This window comes from Nesoenas mayeri (genome assembly GCF_963082525.1).
Source record: "Nesoenas mayeri genome assembly, chromosome: 4".
Classification (NCBI taxonomy): domain Eukaryota; kingdom Metazoa; phylum Chordata; class Aves; order Columbiformes; family Columbidae; genus Nesoenas; species Nesoenas mayeri.
Window position 1 is genome coordinate 37,433,580 of NC_137540.1, and position 19,330 is coordinate 37,452,909.

The window sequence follows — 19,330 nt, forward strand, 5'->3', positions numbered from 1 at the left end:
CAAGGTGTCCTGGATCTTTCTGACTTTTAAGAATATAAGAAGTGAAAAACGAAGCAATTCTGCATGTGGATGGAACATTTTATTAATCAAACTTCATTACACAAATATAAAACCCTCTTTATACATAGAAGTTCATTAAAATTGCAGACCAGTTTAAGCTTTTATAATGGTTCATTAAGGTGCTATCTCATAACCTAACAGAAACCTTGAAAAAATAATTAGCATGATTTATTTGACTATAATTGTCAAAGTAATTGCTGAATGTCCTCCAGAAATGGTGCGAAAGTTTCCAGTGCTGTCCTGCTGAGAGGCTGATCTCACCAGCTGTCAGAACTGTGGCATTTGTTCAGTATATTTCTGAACTGCCTTAATGTATTTATCACTATCTGGAAAAAAAAGTGCAATTGAAAGACAAGCACGATTACCTAGTTCGTAATCTATTAGAAATGATTATTGAGTTGGCATTGGAGCTGCCAAAATGTCAATGTGTGAAGGTTGATTTTCTAAAGTAAACTTTGTGTTCCTGATATTGGATGTTACTACAGCTTTATTAGGAAACATATTAGATAACTCAGGCCTAGTCACTTCCTTACTTAAAAGGCAGATGATATGTGTGGTAAGTGTATCATGTACTGCTGCCTTTTTGTTTGTTTTTCTTTTTTCTTCAGGTAGCAGAGTTCAGTTTCTCTTGGTAGATTTTACCCAGTTGTTGAAATGCCAGTAGAACATGATCGTTTGGATCATCACACAGTTCACTCAGTGACATTCTGTTGTTTTGTTGTTTAAAAAAGAAAAGAAAAAAATAATAAAGTATTGTTTCATTTTAAGTTGCTTTAAATATGAAATATATATTATATATTAAAAAGGAAAGTATATCATACCCAATAGATCTAATGAGGAGTGAAAAATCCTTGAGTAGGTAGTAAGCATCTCCTTCATTTAACCTAAAGAAAGAAAAAAATGGAAATGGGTATGCACTGTAACATAGTGCTTCACTTTTAATAAACCCTGCCATGTAGGCTGGGTAAGGATGCAGAGAGCATATTCCATGGCCTCAAAAACTAATGTACTAATTCATTAGGATTCCTGTCGAGTAGTTATAAGCTTAAAATAATATATTAAGACACGCTTCTGTAATTACACCAAACATATAAAAGACTCATGAGTAATATTTGTAAAGATAATTTAATTTATTAATATTATATTGGAACATGGTTTGATCTGTTTGAATAACCTGTCACAAGCTAAACTGGAAAGCTGTTCTTCAGATGAATCCGCTGGCTAAATTGAGCGGGAGATAGTGTAAGCTTTGTGCAGATGATGAAGACCCTATATTTTTCAAAAAAGACCACTGATTACTGAAAAGAACTTAATAAACTCAGTTCCTAGTAATTAAGAATACCACATTTAAAAAAAAAAAAAACCATCAGTATTGTGTTGAAAACAATAGAATTATAGAATGGTTTGGGTTGGAAGGGACCTTTAGAGATTATCTAGTCCAACCCCACTGCCATGAACAGGGACATTTGCAATTAGATCAGCTTGACAGAATCAAAGAATGTGATTCTGTGATCAGTATTACTATATCTGCATCTCTTGGTAATGTACCGTGAGTGCCAAACTGCTGTTGTAACTACAGTAACGCATGGAGTGTGTATTCTACTTGTTCTTTGAAGAGCTTACAAAAAAGCAGATAATATTATTTGCTGCTAACAGTACCCTCAGGAAGCAGAGTGAGGTGGTATTTTCTTATAAATAAAAGTTACTGGCAAAATAAAGACGCTTGATATAGAGTAGTTGGGAGAGGGAGTTTGTGGTTGAGCTTTCTTTGGCTGAGGCTGGGAGTAAATGAGACGTGAATGGCTTCATTAAGGACTGCAAGCTGGAAGTTTATTTATAAAGAGATGGATTTAATGAACAGGGTTACAGAAGGCTGGTGAGATTCAAAGGTGAAAGTGATAGTGATGAAAACGACATCACATTTAGCAGGAGCATCTCTAAAAGATTGAAGAGGACAACAGGGCTATAAATGGTAAGAGAAAAATAAAATCTCAAATTTAGCTTCTGACATGAAGAAAGATAAGGCTGATACAGTTTATGAGTTGCTTAATTAGGAAGATGAAAGTGTCTCAAAAATTATTTGTTTGGAGCTTTATCAAGTGTAATAGCTGGATAGGCTCTTTAGAAGGTTTGGGGGACTTTTGTTTGTTTGTTTTTAATTTAATCAAGGTTTTTCCACAATGAAAAGGACCAAAATGAGGAAGTCTAATGCAGGAGTCTAGAAGATAGTGATATAGTATGGAGAGATGTCAAAAACTTGGTCAAATAATAAAGGAACAGATTAAAGGAGGAATTCATAATCATAGAAAGTCCTGAGTTGGAAGGGACCCACAAGGATCATCGAGTCCAACTCCTGTCCCTGCATATGACAACCCCACAGTTCACACCATGTGAGGGCGTTGTCGAGTCTCTTCTTGAACACTGTCAGGCTTGGGGCCGTGACACCTCCCTGGGGAGCCTGTTCCAGTGCTTCACCACCCTCTGGGGGAAGAACTTGTTCCTAATGTCCAACCTAAACCTCCCCTGGCATATCTGCCTATAAAAGTAAAGATTAAAACTCGAGTTTTGGAAAAGTTAGAGCATATGTGATGCAGGAGGAAAGAGCAGAGGAAGGTCACATGTACCACAGGCTTAAACATGAAAATATGAGATACGGCAGTTTTCAACTAGCTTAGGCACAGAGCTTTTGGTGGGTGGCTGTTTATTCTTTCATTTAAAGACAGATGACAGTATCATTGAATTATTAGGACAAGTTGCTAAATGCTTAGAAAATATTAGGAAAAGGGATGTATTGAAGCAATACTGATACAAATACTGAATTACTGACAAATTTTGCTTTGCTACTGTGAAAGTCAGGTTTCTATGATGACAGTCTTCCTGCTGCATGAAAGAGTTTATGTTTTGGATGCAGCAAGCAATGAGAGAGAGTTTGAGATCATGCCACTGTTCAGTCAAAATAACCCGTGTCACTGAAGTCCAATTTATGGTACTGTTTTAAATACCCAGCTACTGCTTTACAGCCATTGCCATTGGACTTTAATGTAGGATATGTTTTATTCTCATTAAAGCATTCAACTAAACTAATCATATTTAACAGCTATTGCATCCCTAAGCTCTGGAGGGTGAAGGCTTTAAAAACAGATGTACTTATGTACCATATTGTAAACAGTGTTGCTGTTTAACCATATTTAAGATGGTAGTACATACCAGTTGTCAGTAGTCAGTGCAACCAAGGAACCATGCTTAAAAAAATCCAATGCATAAGCATTGAGTGGCATCCTTCTTCCATGTTTATCGTACTTTTCCAAATAAAACAGCGGGCAATTTGTGACATTAATTCCAAGGGAATGTAAGACAGCCTAAGGAAAAAGAAAAAAAAAACAAACCTGCTGAATAGCTGGTGTGGTTATGTTTATATGCATTGTTTTGTCAAACCTATACCTGTAGACCCACAGCTGGTAAATTCCACACTTCTAATTCTGGACCACTCCAAAAATCTGCACAAGTACATTTAGGGTCTCGGCACAGGAGACAATTAGTTAGTAGTGACTTACATGAACAGTGAAGCTCTGGGACATTCTGAGTAAAGTTTGACTAGGACACTGGGTTTCTCTTGAGTTTAGATGAGGATTTTTCCACATGCAGAGATCACGTATTCAGACTCACTCATGCTTCAAAAGTATTAGACAGCCTCGAGCATGGAACATTTTAAGGGTGAAGGTAAATTTCAAATCGCTAGTTTTAGGAATTTAATTTTTTCTATTCCGGAGCTATGAGTCATGCAATAATTCCCTCATGCGCCAAAGCCCAAAGCATGTAGAAGACCACAGGAAAATGCAAGCTGACAGCAAACATGTTGATGTGTATTACAATTAAGCTATTAATAATTCATATGCTAACATGATACACTGAAATCCTAGTTGAGAAGCAAATGATCAATGCAATAATGCATTATTTCACTAGGATTCTTGACAATACTGTGTGTTTGACTTTAAAAAATGATAAACTCCTGATGTGGAGAAAAACTGGGGATACAGTTTGAGTCTGAAATTTTAGAGTATTTTACTTGTCTCGGAGTTGAAATGGACAGAGGCATTTCAAGAAAGCAAACTATTTACAGATTTCTTTTTTCCTACATCCATCTGTTCTGCGTTTCTTGCACTGTGCTAATGTGGTACTATTCAGTGTTGATTTTTTTTTTGAGGCCTTTCAAATTGTTTCTCCTGAAGAGTGACACTTGAGCGTAGTGCCATCATATTACAGAGAGGCAAGAAGATTGTGATAAAAATGAATTTTATTGGACTGTAATTAAATATTTGCTTGAACTGTAATAAAACTTTGCCCACAATGAAAATATAACTTACTTTATCAATAATCTCCCCATGAAATAGATCGTTATCAACCACTCCAGATAAGCATGCGAAAGGTGAGATGGCAGATATGCTTTTGGTGGTGTCCATCAAATAAGATGCCAGCTCAGAGCCGTGCCAATCCTTAGATGTAAAATCTGGGAAAAAAGTTTCAAACAACAACATAAGCTATGCAGACACAAGCTCCCTTTCAGCAATCTATTGTAAAAGCAAGAAATTTTCAGTTCACTAGATAATGATAGGAAATGGAGTTCAGCTTCTAAACTTAAATCCTTCTTGATATGTTTATTTTGTTCATAAGAAAACCTATGCAATTGATTATAGTACATAAGAAAGAACTTTCTAGTGGTGAGAATAATGATGTCTCAATACTCCCATCACAACTTCAGCCTTTCTGCTTGACTCATCTGAAGCCAGAATTGCTGACAGCATTAAGTTTTCCCAAAAATGAATGGGAACATTACCATCGGAAGGCTTACTTTACCTTAATCTTTTATCCTGTCCTATACTGAAGAAAAACAGGGTTTTTTCCACCTATGTTCACAGGTCTTAATAGCTAAACATCTAGTAATTTTGATTGAGATACTCTGGGCTCTGAGCCAACGTTTTTCTTGAAACATGGAACTCTAAAGAATTAATATTCTACCTGAGGCCATGTTAGGGCTTAAGTATGTGAAGGTTGTCACAAACAAGTGCTTTGCTTTATGCAGCCCAGTATGAATTACTGTTTTGACACCAGCACAGCATTTCAGTAGGTGTATGGTCTGCCTGAAACTTCAATCACTTCCTGTAGAACAAGGGTCTAGTTATTTCTAAATATATTTATACTTTTGATTTTCCTTTTCTAAGTAGAAACTTAGTATTTATTTCCAAATTATCAATGAAATTTTCAATTCTTACACTGCAACCTTTTCTGCTTTGTGTTATGGTAAGTATGCTGTAATTACACTGTTAAGGGCATTCATGAAAAAAATCTCAGCAGTTTGACACATTATTTTTTTGCAGTCTCACTGCAAGTTATGTAAGTACAAAAGTGTCTACCACCTCTTGAACTGGACATGGTTTGATCTTTAATCTCTTTTTCTGTAAATCTAATGGAAAATGTTTCTTTCAAAGTGAAACAGCTTCAGCAAAATGAGAAGAATGCAACCATATTGCACCTCACCTTTAAACAAGAAACTTTGCCATTCAAATAGAATAGGAAGTTCAATTTCCACCGTTCATATCCTGGGTAAAAGTAGCATTAGTAACACTAATATATATATATAAGAATATATATCTTGAAAATGAAAGGCAGCCTGTACTTTGCTCTTCAAATTTAGAATTCCTTCATTCTGTGATTTACAGTTCTTAATTTCCTAAGCTTTTCAGGTAACATATTAAGATGTGGGGTCCCTCCATTGCTAAAATAAGCAATGTTAAACTGAATATGAAAAATAGGATTTCACTATGGTGTTGCTACTGGAAACAGAAAACTGCTATTTACTGTCTCAAGCCATACTTAGCATTCAATCTTGTTTTGCATTCATCTTATCTGTTTATCACAGAATCACAGAATGGTTGGGCTTGGAAGGGACCTCTGGAGATCCTCCAGTTCAACCCACCTGCTAAAGCAGGTTCACCCAGAGCAGGTCACATAGGATTGTGTCCAGGTGTGTCTTGAATGCCTCCAGAGAAGGAAACTCCACAACCTGTCTGGGCAGTCTGTTCCAGTGCTTTGGCACCCTCATTGAGAAGTAGTTTCTCCTCATGTTTAAATGGAACTTCCAGTGTTTCAGTCTGTGCCCATTGCCCCGCATCCTATCATTGGGCACCACTGAAAGGAGTCTGGTCTCATCCTCTTGACATCCATCCTTGAGATATTTATAAATATTGATGAGATCCTTTCTTAGCCTTCTCTTCTCCAGGCTGAACAGACCCAGCTCTCTGAGTCTCCTCCAGTTCCTCACCTTTGTATTAAATTGACATTCACTTTATACAAAATTTTCTAAGATCCAGGTATCCCCATACTTGAAACTCAAAGTAGATGGTAAGATAAAGTAGCTTGGGAGGTGATTTGGGCTTTTTTTTTTTTTTTTTTCATTTGTACACAGCAGAGACAAAAAAAACCAACCAACCAACCAAAAAAAACACACTGCTGTACCAATGTAGGAGATAAGGATGAATAAATACAGTTATCTGCTATAATTAAAGTTCGTCCTTACTGCAAAAAGAGTATTTTTGAAGGCATGTTATTTTTAGAGGAGCAAGGCAATGCATCAGTGGTATATTACATTGCTTTTATATTTCTCCAGGAAGTAACATGAGATTTTGTTAAATACTTTTCATTCAAGGGCAATCCATATTGCCTAGTAATTTTATAGTCATGCCTTTCCATACTGTGTTGGTTATTGGACATCACTTAGTGGCATAAGTAACTTAGTTGATTTAACAAATGGTACAATGTTCTTTAACTTTTACTTCAATCTTCAGGCTGTTCAGATGTTGAAAATCTAATCTTTGTAAGACTCAGAAAGCAATTCAAGTACCGTAAGCATTTGAGGATCTGCAAATGCATTGAAGATTAGAAAGAAAGGTTTTTATTCAATAATTACATTTAATATACTTTTCCTATTATAAAAAATCAATTTATTTTTATTTCCTCTACAAACATGAATAGTAACTAAAATGATCTTTTTCCTGTACAAAAGTTCTACCATATACAATATAAACTATAATTCTTGTAAAACAGAAGTGAAATAGAAATTGTATCTCTCTATTATGTCTGAACTCACCATTTTTTTCTTTAGACATAAGAATTAACCTAACTTTCCTAATAAAATCAATTTCACAAATTATGATTATGCATTAATTTTTCACTTCCTACCTGTCTTTGACAGTGGAAGTCTGTATTCTTGTTCCATATTTGCCAGCCTGGCAGCTGTCAGAAGAAAATGAGCAAAATTTTCCTCTACTTTGGTGTTGTACTCATTTACAGCATCTGCAAACTCTTCTGGCAGATCTTCTAAAAAGACCTGAAATAACATGCAGTTTATTGCTTAATTCAGGTAATTTTTCTAAAGGTGTCAGTTCTTCATTGGTGTGTAAGTAAAGTATTAGTACACACAAAATGTATTAGTACACATACAATGTATTAGTAGAAAGAAGGAGAGAGTACAGCTCCAAACTTTACCCAACTTGTCAGACTGCCTGACCATCTAGAATTAATAGATGTGGAAGATGAAGATGAATTTCATGCAGAAAAGGGCGTAAAAGATAATAAGTATGAAATTCCTAGATTTTTACTCACAGAGTACCTGGCAAACAGGTCTATTGAAGGTGTTTCAGCTAGCTAAAGAGGGACTTTTGAAGGGCTGCTTTTCCCAGATCTTGTTTTGCAGATCCTGGTGTTCAACAGGTTTCCTACCTACATGACAGACTGATGCTTTGCTGCCATCAGCCACAGCAGTCCCGTAATCCCTCCTACATGACTAGCCACTTTTTGGAAATAAGTAACATTTTTTCCTCTTGGAATGCTTGCTGAAAACTGACCACATAAGCATCTGCATCTAGAAGTTTTCTTTGCTGTTCCAGCCATAGCTATGTCCTCCAAAATTCTAAGACTTTGCACAGAATAGCCAACAGGAGCATGTTACAAATGTTTCACTTCCTGCACCCATGGTGGGTTAACTTTGTGCCTAACTAATGTAAATTTGAGTTGTATTGTATAAAGAAATGCTGTGTCATTTATACTTTTACATTTTGCGTAACTGTATAATCATCTGTCATCACTAAAACATACTTGAATGATCTGGTACTTTTCATTTAACTGGACAGTCAACTGCTGCTTCTGTGGTTAAATCACAGCTTTCTGATTTTAATCCAGTAACTACTTGTTCATTATTCTAGCTACTTGTGTGTAGGTGGCAAGGGGCTTGCAGGGGACAGGGAGGGAGGAGGGTGCGTGGGTCAGGGATGGCTGCTGGGAGAAGAGGCCATGGACTGCCCCATGACAGACACAGCCAGCTCCAAGGGCCCCATCACAAGCCAAAGCTGAGCCCATCACACACCGGTGCAGCACCTCTGTGAAAACTGGTTTAAGGAAGGACAAAAGTGTCACACACGCAGAGTGAGATGCAGCAGCACTAACACCAAGATCAGAGGACAAGGGGGAAGAGGTGCTCCAGGTGATGAAGAGATTTCCCTGTAGCCTGTAGAAGAGACCACAGTGAGAGATCTCGCTGTAGCCCCCTGAGTGAAAATGGCCATGCCGGAGCAGATGTCCACACTGCAGCCTGTGAAGGACTCCACACCAAGGCAGCTGGATGTTTCCTGAGGAAGCTGCAGCCCATGAAGAGCCCACAAAGGAGCAGGTTTATCCTGAAGGACTGCAGCCCATGGAGGGAACTCTCACCAGAGCAGGGCTGATGTGTGAGGAGGAAGGAGCAGCAGGTGAGCTGTTATGAATCGACCTCAACAACTGCACTGCCTGGGATGGAAGGGAGGTAAAGGAGTCAGGAATGAAGGAATAAAGTTGAGCCTGGAGAAGGCAGAGGAGGGAAGATCATGTCAAAATTTAAATTTTTTTGTTTCTCACCACCAAAATCTATATTAATTAGCAACAAACGAATTTAATTTTCTGCAAGTTGGGGCTGTTTTGCCCATGATCCTAACTGGTTAGCGATCTCCCTGTTTTTGTCTTGACCCACAAGCATTTCCATCCTATTTTCTCTCCCATCCTGTTGAGGTGGAGGAGTAAGAGAGTGACTGGGTGGGCAGGTACCTGCTGGCCCGCCAGACTACTGTACACACATGATGATACCAGTCTAACTGACAAAAGGAAACAAGTTCACAGAAGGGATACACAACCTAAGTCACAGTAAAGACCAGGGTTTTCTCTACCTTTGACTGGAAAAATCTGTGTTTATATTTCGTTGAGCAGGCTGGAAGATATTTTCTCCCAAATAGGTTTGCGAGAATGAGCACTAGCTTTTCCAGGACATCTTCTGAAAAAACAGTTGAGCCTACTTCAAAAAAGAAATTACTTGGGTTAAATGTGAAAGTTAAAATATATATCTATATCTATATCTATATCTATATCTATATATCTATATCTATATATATTTTTTTTTTTTTTTTTTCTTAAAATGAACAACTATTCAAGAGTTTCCTTCCCAGCTGCCCTTGTCATGACAGGGGTTATGCAAAACTATGTTGGATAAAGATCAACTGATTACATACAAAAAACTCTGGTAGATAATCAAGCAACTAATACATACAAATTAATACTCTATTCTTATATGTTCACATACTGCAGCATATCTCAGTGCACACAATGGATGTTACTTATGTCCTGAGATATTAGTAGTACTTCAGTTTTTTAATTTGTTATTCAGAGTAATCATGCATCTTATTTGCTAGCTGGCATTTAAATCTTGCTCTGGAGTCAGAATTATTAATTTTGCTGTGTATAGCTTTCTCTTCTACCTCATCAGAATATTTCACAAGCACTAAATTTATGTTCACGATAGCAGCATAAGTGTGCCTTGGCTTTCTCAGACAGAAGTATAAGCATATGCAGAGTGTGCAAAGGCAGAGGCCAAGTATATGAGGATGAAGACCAGGCAAGCAAAAGGTGACAGCAGCAAGAAGGCACCCAGAAGATTTCAGAACAATTGGGATAGACTGCACCATAGACTGCAATTAAGACGCAGGGAGGATTATTTACCTTTAATTGGCCGGCACAATTTGTGGAATAAACCTTTCACAAGAAAGCTCACTAAAACAAAATTTGAGGGTTCATGATAGTACAAGTGCGTCACAAGTCCAGCAAATCCTATGGGGTTACCTTTTTGATCCAAGTAGCCCTATTTAATTCAAAAAGCAAATTAAGCTTAGTTATGAAAGATGAACTTGAATATCATGGAAATATAAAATGGTGGCATTCAGAACAGTCATTCAACCTAATGTATAGGTACCTATTAAGGCCATTCAGTTTCCACTGAAAGGCAAAAATTTGTCCTTACTGAAAAACAAGTCACCAACTATTTGAGTATTTCCATGGGAGATAGTCATCTCCCTGTACAAAGCATAGATCTTGACTTCATAGTGTTAGCACCAATTTAGATCATGTTGAAAGTGAAAAGTGCATTCAGTCACCAAAGTAAGATTTGACGTAACTTTCATTTAAAAAAAGAAAAAAAAATTAGCCCAAATGTTTGATGGGATAACAGCACAGCAACCATTGATCTGTCAAATATGTTGCTGCAAGATATTTGGGTGCTAGAAGCTTATATAGTTTCAACAAAACAACAGGACAGACTCATTGAATGAAACTCCATCAAAGGCTACAAATTCGAGGACAACTCTTCTGTTGGTGATCACTCTGCATCATGCCCTGTATGAAAGTAGGGAGTATCCAGATGATAATCATTATTATATGGTTGCCCCTGCCTTTTTTTAAAAATACAATTTCCTGGAAAAATTATTGGAAACAGGATGCTAGGTATGTAGATCAGGTTTTGTCCCATTCTTATGCTAACTGTAACTTTTCAGAAATGTTACTGAACTGTCTTGTATGCTGACAAAGTTCTTCTCTTCAATGGGGGTATCAGACTCCTGGTCTCACATAGAAGGGACAACCAGTACAGGAGGCAGAAACATACATTACATTCCTACTGGGAGCAGGACTGGGAAACCTGGGCACAGATGATTTGTCAATGTACTCGTATTATTGGTGCCTCTTACTGCCTGTAGTTCTGGGCTGTAAGCCAAAATGGAGTACTGCATAAAAGTTTTCCAAAATAGTATCCATCCAATTGAAACTGTTACTATGGAGAGATACACCACTAATTTTCAGTCTTCTCCAAGACCTTCTTCCCAAATTTTTGTTAGAGAGAAAACTTCTCCCAGCATTTTGGAAATAATGCCATCCTTAGTATGTGTTAAACCCCATCATTTCATATGCATGCATCTTCAGATACAATATAAATGCACAACTTTTACTTTCCTAATAATTTTGTAATCAAATAGACCATAACATATAGACCATTCCCTATTGAATTTATTCCATAAATAGCTCAGAATTAACCTCAATCTTAGAGCACTCTATCTGTTTCTTTAAATTTATTTCCAACAGAAAGAAATAGCCTGTTGTTATGAAATATAAAATAAATGGTTCTTTAAATGAACACATACTAACACAAACAAGTGAGAACTACCCTTTATGAGGACGAGTTAAAACTTACCTCTTTGATAAGAAATTGCAAGGAAAACATAAAATAGATTTTTAATATTTCAGCATATCTTTCTTTTCTGAATGACATCAGCGAATGCTTCAACACTGACAATGCCTGGTCAAACAAACAGGAAAAAAAAAATAAAATTAAAAAAAAAAAAAAAGGAAAAAACTAGAAATTCAAGGAAATGTTGGTATTGTAACAAGGAAAGAAATTCAACATCCAGATTTTTGCTTTGTTTCATCAATTGGTTTTCAGGGTAAAAGCGCTGAGTGGGGCTTATGTTGTATTTTTATTTAAATTGAACACCTAACTCCTGGAAGTGCTTGTGAAAAAGTCCATTCTCTGCCAGATGTGTGTGCATTTTCTAAATTTATGCTGAGGTTTGTAAAGTTAATTAAATGAAATTCATATAGAGATCTAAAAGGCAAGGATCTAAATATTATTAAACAAAAACCAGTAAGCTTTGAAAGTACTCCTTAGAGTTTAGTACCATTTTAATATTTAACATAGAAGTTTAGCAATTTACTTTGTTATCCTAAGAAGATTTATGTCTGAATTCATTCAGTGAGTCCTTGAAAATAAACATTCATATGCTGAAGTGGATATAAAAACCAGATCATCTGGAGGTAAGAATTCCTTAATAATTGCAAGAATATATCTCTGAACAATTTGTAATCATCATCATGACTTCTTTACTTAAATCACTATAATAAATGCAAGAATAAGAATTCTTTTATTCCATAGAGTTAGTGTGCAGATTTAAATATGTGAGTAATACATAGAATTTATACACTATTTCAGTTGAGATAGCTTTTCCTCGCTCCCCTCTTCCCTATGGAAATGTATGTTCACATCTTTTCTGAAATAAACCTGACATTTTAAGTACTGGAAGACTGATTCTCTAAGTTAATGCAAATATTGCACAGAACAAGAGTCAGTAAAAATACCTTCCTGACAGTATAATTCTTTCTGATGATAATATTTATTGCAAAGAATAAATGCATGGAAATGCAATATTTAGGAGAAGATGGCACATGTACTAGAAGCATTATAGCAAAGCATGCAATTTCATTTGCAGCCAGACTGCTTACTTCAGAATTGCATAACTTCCTGCTCATGCTAAGGAAACATAATTTAATTAAATTGCTATTAAGAAAAAAATATTAAACCTTTGCTTTGGCATCTGCTTTGTCATCAGCCTTTGAGGTCAACAGCATGAGTCTCAATATTAAGGAAAGAGTCAGAGGAAACTGTCCTTTCAACTGAGGTACATTGGATTTGATAAGTCTTTCAACTTTGGGCAGTGGGATATCGTAGAAGAACACATTTCCAATCATATCTTGTCCTCGTCTTCCAGCACGTCCTGTCATCTAAGAATAAGATATACAATACCTATATTATTAAAATAATAAATTATTAATTTTAAAATAAAATATACATAAGTTGTATTTATTGATACTATCTATACAGTTTTAATAAAGCATTTATGCACAACTATTAAAATAATGTGTGCAAAATATGTTGTACCTCAAATATAGCTGGTTTACAATTGTGGTCATTTTATTTACTTTTTTAAATATGAACTTCAAAATTTGATAGAAGACCTAAACACTGGCCAGGATACGTTCTCTCACGTCTTTTTAACATTTCTATTTCTTCAAGGTAAGTTTTAACGTAATTTATACCTATACACCAGCTTTGTTTTCAAATTACATTTAGGTCTGAATAATTTCTGGGTAGATTTGGGGCAGAGGTAGTCTCAGTATGAATAAAGAGCAGAGAATACAAAGCAGAGAGAAGCTGCCTAAAGGTGTATTCCCTTGCTTGGATCGCCTGCTCTTGGTCAGGTCCCTTGTGGGGACTTGCCCCTTGTAGCAGATGATGTGACAGCTGGAGTCACGTCATTTATGTGCAGCAGAAGGGAGATGCTACTGCACAGATCCACTCACACCCTGACTCCGAGACCTACCTGCCAGGTGATGCCATCAGCTCTATCTGGCCTTTATGGCTTCCTAAACCAGAGGCAAACTGGCAGTGCTTCGTGAAAATGCAGTTTTGAAAAGTAGTACAAAAGCAGGAAATGGGGACTAATGCATAGGTCTCTCAGCCCACCCAGTAATTTGTGCCATGACTAGAGACATTCTACTTTATTGCATTGGCAACCTCATCTACACATTGCTGTGTTGCATTGTGTGGAGTGCCAAGATGGAAAGAATTCAAATGACTCTAATTAATCCAGTCAGCAATCTTTCTTTTCCTCATTACATTCCCACTGTATGTTCTTACAGCATATTTTTCACACATTTGTAAAACCATGGCTAGAACAAAACAGTTTTTGTCTTTCCAGTTCCCGTAACTGAAAGCAGAATCTGTGCCTTTAATTCACTGAGCAAATGTAATATTTTCATTGCTGAAACAGGTCTTTTGACTACAAACATAATTTGTGGGCTGGCAGTTCCAAAAAATTAGTAAAATCACCTTAGCTAAAACTACTATCATCACCAAAAAGAACAGCCAAAAGCCAGAACATACCCAGAAGTATGGGAAAATGAAAAGACATTTTTCTGAATTTGTGTGTCATGACAGCTACATGTGTACTGTTCTTGTAATAAAAAGTAGGCGTTCTATTTCCATACCTGTCTGTAATTTAGGGCATCTAAAAAGACCGAATCTTCAGCAAAGACAACAGATCTGCATGGCATGTTGATTCCCAGAGCAAGTGTTGAAGTAGCTGTGACTACCTGTAAAATATCAAACATGAGTATAACTATTAGAAATGGCAATATCCAATTTAAAAAGAATACCTGTAATACCCAACATAAATAACAGAAATTTTACTATCATTCTTCCTATAGCTAAACTTTAATCTGATGAATTTAACAGAGCTATGAACTTAGAGTAATTTCCATGTTGGTCATATAGCTATTACATATGCATATTGAACTTTTGTATCATGCAAGTTTATAGTGCATCTTTTATGGGACACAAATTGAAACAATATTGAAATTGAAGACAAATTGAAATATTCTGTGAAGACATTACAAAATATCATAATCCTGTAGGGTTTGTTTAACTATAAAACATTTTCAGCTGGCTCCTGCAGTAAAAAAACAATAAAAAAAAAATTCAATAAATACACGAGCAACAAAATGAGGGCTAAGGAGAATCTCCATCCTTTATCGGATGTGGGAGGAAAACATAGTGACAGAGGAAAAGGCTGAGGTACTAAATGCCTTATTTGCCTCAGTCTTTAATAGCAAGACCAGTTGTTCTTGGAGTACACAGTCCCCTGAGCTGGAAGACAGGGATGGGGAGCAGAATGAAGCCCCAGTAATCCAAGAAAAAATGGTTAATGACCTGCTACACCACTCAGACACACACAAGCCTATGTGGCTAGATGGGATCCACCCAAGGGTACTGAGGGAGCTAGCGGAGGTGCTCACTTTCCATCATTTTATCAGCAACTCTGGCTGACCAGTGAGGTTTCAGTTGACTGCAGGTTAGAAAATGTGACGCTCATCTACAGGAAGGGTCAGAAGGAGGATTCAGTGAGCTACGGGCCTGTCAGTCTGACCTCAGTGCCAGAGAAGGCAATGGACAGATCATCCTGAGTGCCATGACGTGGCACATACAGAACAACCAAGCATCCAGGCCCAGTCAACATGGGTTTACGAAAGTTAGGTCCTGCTTGACTAACCTGATGTCTTTCTCTGACAAGGTAACCTGCTTAGTGGATGAGATAAAGGCCGTGGATGTTGTCTACCTAGAATTTAGTGAAGCCTTTGACACTGTTTCCCACAGCATTCTCCTGGAGAAACTGGCTGCTCGTGCCTTGGATGGGTGCGCTCTTTGCTGGCTAAAACACTGTCTGGATGGCCAGGCCCAAAGACTTGGGGTGAATGGAGTCAAATCCAGTTGGCGGCTGGTCACGAATGGTGCTCCCCAGGGATCAGTATTGGGGTCAGGTCTCTTTAATCTCTTTATCAATGATCTGGATGAGGGGATTGAGTGCACCCTTAGTAAATTTGCAGATGACACCAAGTTGGGTGGGAGTGTTGATCTGCTGGAGGGTAGGAAAGCTCTGCAGAGAGATCTGGACCAGCTGGATCAATAGGCTGAGGCTGATTGTATGAAATTTAACAAGGCCAAGTGCTGGGTCTTGCACTTGTGTCACAACAACCGCAGTCAGCGCCATAGGCTGAGGGAACAGTAGCTGGAAAGCTGTCTGGCAGAAAGGGATCTGAGGGTGTTGGTTGGCAGCTGGCTGAACATGAGCCAACAGTGTGCCCAGGTGGCCAAAAAGGCCAACAGCATCCTGGCTTGTATCAGGAATAGTGTGGCCAGCAGGACCAGGGAAGTAATCGTCCCCCTGTACTCGGCTCTGGTGAAGCTGCACCTTGAATCCTGTGTTCAGTTTTGGGCCTCTCACTACAAGAAAGACATTGAGGTGCTGGAGAGAGTTCAGAGAAGGGCAACGAAGCTGGTGACATGTCTGGAGCACAAGTCTTGTGAGGGGCGGCTGAGGGAACTGGAGCTGTTTAGCCTGGAGAAAAGGAAACTGAGGGGAGACCTTATTGCTGTCTACTACTACCTGAAGGGAGGTTGTAGCATGGAGAGTGGTGGTCTCTTCTCCCAAGTAACAAGCATTAGGATGAGAGGAAACAGCCCCAAGTTGCACCAGGGGAGGTTTAGATGGGACATTACGAAAAATTTCTCCACTTAAAGAACTGTCAAGCATTGGAACAGGCTGCCCAGGGAAGTGGTTGAGTCACAAACCCTAAAGGTGTTTAAAAGACATGCAGACATAATGCTTAGGGACATGGTTTAGTCGTGGACTTGGTAGCATTAGGTTTATGGTTGGAGTCGGTGATCTTAAGGGTCTTTTCCAACCTAAATGATTCTATGATACTATGATTTGCTAATCTGAAAGACAGAAAAATCTTTGTTAGAAATAAAGTTCTACATCTATCAGTTCACTTAGTTTATTTGTTTGGAAACCTTCCTGTTAGCATTTTAAAATGAGCATGACAAAGTCTGCAATATATTTTACTCCTGGTGAAAGGTACACTATATTTTTACATCAAATATATGGAAAAACTAACACTAAAAAAAACAAAATGCAGATTTACCAACCTTGATATATCCCAGCCTGAAAAGCATCTCCACTACTTGTCTTCCTTTGGCAGTCATAGATCCATGATGATACCCAATGCCCCTCAGTGCCATCGTTTGCTGTAAATAACCTCTTCTCTCAAACCTAAGTCGACCAAAAATCTTCCTTAAAGTCTACAAATAAAAAGAAATGCTAAGTATTAACCATAACCAGGTGTTGTTAATGGAAAAAAAAAGAAGTCTTATCTGACAAAATTCCAAGCACTACAAAGAAATACAACTTTTTATGATCTTCAGTGAACCTGAAGTATATAAGTGGATGTGTGCCATCAGTAGACAGTACAGTAGCTTCATTATAATGACAAATCCAAGCTCTTTGGTACATTTCTATATACTATCAGGTTTTTTCACCTTTGCAACAAATGCCATTACAACAGTCCCAGCTGTCATACCATGCAGCTAGATGCAACCAGACATAGGAAGCCTGCATGTTCATGACTTTTGTACTCAAAGAATGGCCTTGTGACTATGGACTGCGTGTCACTATCACAGAGCAAATTCCCAAGTAGCTACATGAAGCTGATACATGTTTGCTCTTGTTTGTCATCCTTGCTTGGTACCACCATTTCATCTCACTACACAGTTAGAAACTTCCCTTTTCCAAACTCAGAAATAGCACCGAATTAAGCTTTTTCAGTACTTTCTGAACTTCACTCTACATCTAAGTGCCACCTGTTCCAAAGTTCAAGCTACTTTTTCACTGCCTTTACCCATGTACAACTGTGGGAAATAATGTTTCTTCCATGCTGGCTGACAGCAGTCCAAAAATGCCATCAGGATTCCAAAGAATCATGAGATTTTTCAAGTTTGGTCCCAATACCGAGAGTTTTCCTCTCTTTCAAGATGTATCACAATAAGCAGAAAGCATTATCAAGACACTTCATCAAAATTTTGAGCACTTTTTTTTTCTCTGAATTAAGAGCTATATATCACAATTACTTTTTTTTTAATTAAAAAAGCCCTAGTCATAAAGAGACAGCTATATGAACCACAGTCACGTTTCAAGAAATTCAGACAACAGGGGATCTCCTGAATCAAAGCCCAGTAACCCAGTACTGCTGGAAACCACATCATATAAATCTCTTTCATAAATTATTCCTTAATTATTTGTGTACAAATATATACATCACTATTTCTGATGGACATCTGCAGATTTTCAGTGCATGTCTCACCTTTTCTTTCCTGAAGGGGTCATAAACACATTGAAGAGCATGGAAAATTTTGCTTTATGGGGACTAGAAATTTTAAAGCCTAAAATAATTTATTATTTAGTATTTTTACAAGATACGAAGGGCTTAAAAATATTTTGATAAGCACATAAAGGTGCCATATAGCCTATGCTGATGACTATGTCAGAAAAATAGGAGTCTGAGATATGAATCAACAAGTCACAGAACTGTGTAGTTGATAGTTCATAGAAATGAACAAACTGTAGTATACATCTCAGGACTCCTATCATAGGGACAAGTCAACACCTTTTTATTTGGCAGAGTGAAAGTTGTCCGTACATCTTAAAGGAAAAATTATCTATGATTGATACCCAGAATCAGATTTAAACGTTTCATGATATCTATGCATACTGTCATGAATTACAACTGCATCACACATTATATGTGGTTTATGTATGTATGCACAAATTCGTGCATTTTAGACATACAAAACCAAAATAATTTTATAATTATCAGTGAATTACTTACATCTTCATCCACTGCTTTAGGATCAGCATAAGTACACCCAGAAGGGATAGCAGTTAGCTTTTTAAGTCTTTTTTCTAGCTGTTTTTTTTTTGTCAAAAGAAGTTGCATGTTTTCAATTTTACTGGAGTTCATCTTTTTGGTATCCCTGTATACAATATACAAATAAAAATATTATTTCTGTAATTAACACAAATATCTCAATTTTGAAATATTCTTTGAGTACTGAAAGATGTAGACTCAATCGATTTTAAACTGTAGGCTCAAACATGTGGGTAGATCTGTAAATGTAAAGTTACTGGCAATGCTAACAGCTTCCTTTTATCATGGCTTGTATGCAAAACAGTAATTCTGGGTGAAGTAGAGAGGAGGAATTATGGTGATATACAAAAACAAAGATTAACACAGCAAATCTAAAGTACTTCATTTAGCAAGTTGGTAAGCTAACAAGATTGAACAGTAGAAGTATTAAACATGAAAGAGAAATGTGATGGGTTTACTGCCAATGATGACATGGGCTGTAGGGATTTAGGACAGGATTTGAAGAAGAGAGAAGGAGAACTATTTAGAGGCAGATTTTCAAGCTACTTCAATGTTTAAATATGTATCTAAACTCCTACTGGATTTTCAAGTTCATGATTAGGGGGGCAAAACCATGACGCTTTATGTTCCTGACAATCCTGATAACTATAGCCACATTTCACTGCCAAATGTCTTATAAAAATCTGTACTCTATGATTACAAAAATCAAGAAAATTCGAGGTTAAGGGAGAAACAAATACAGCACAATCCAAGCAAAAGGCTGATAAATATT

The 19,330-nt window shown here is 37.2% G+C and overlaps 1 protein-coding gene across 1 annotated transcript in view; it reads right to left on the bottom strand.

The window, feature by feature from the left end:
• Positions 1-664: 664 nt before the first annotated feature.
• The window catches only part of LOC308040036 (putative ATP-dependent RNA helicase DDX60), a gene marked incomplete at its 3' end in the record, with an annotated part of 45,767 nt that continues 27,101 nt past the window's right edge, over positions 665-19,330 (bottom strand). The window contains 12 exon segments of the mRNA XM_080343845.1: positions 665-767; positions 882-944; positions 3,268-3,419; positions 4,425-4,567; positions 7,297-7,444; positions 9,312-9,433; positions 10,138-10,276; positions 11,657-11,761; positions 12,820-13,020; positions 14,287-14,387; positions 16,780-16,936; positions 18,520-18,664. Coding sequence (XP_080199971.1) covers positions 665-767; positions 882-944; positions 3,268-3,419; positions 4,425-4,567; positions 7,297-7,444; positions 9,312-9,433; positions 10,138-10,276; positions 11,657-11,761; positions 12,820-13,020; positions 14,287-14,387; positions 16,780-16,936; positions 18,520-18,664 — 1,579 coding nt within the window.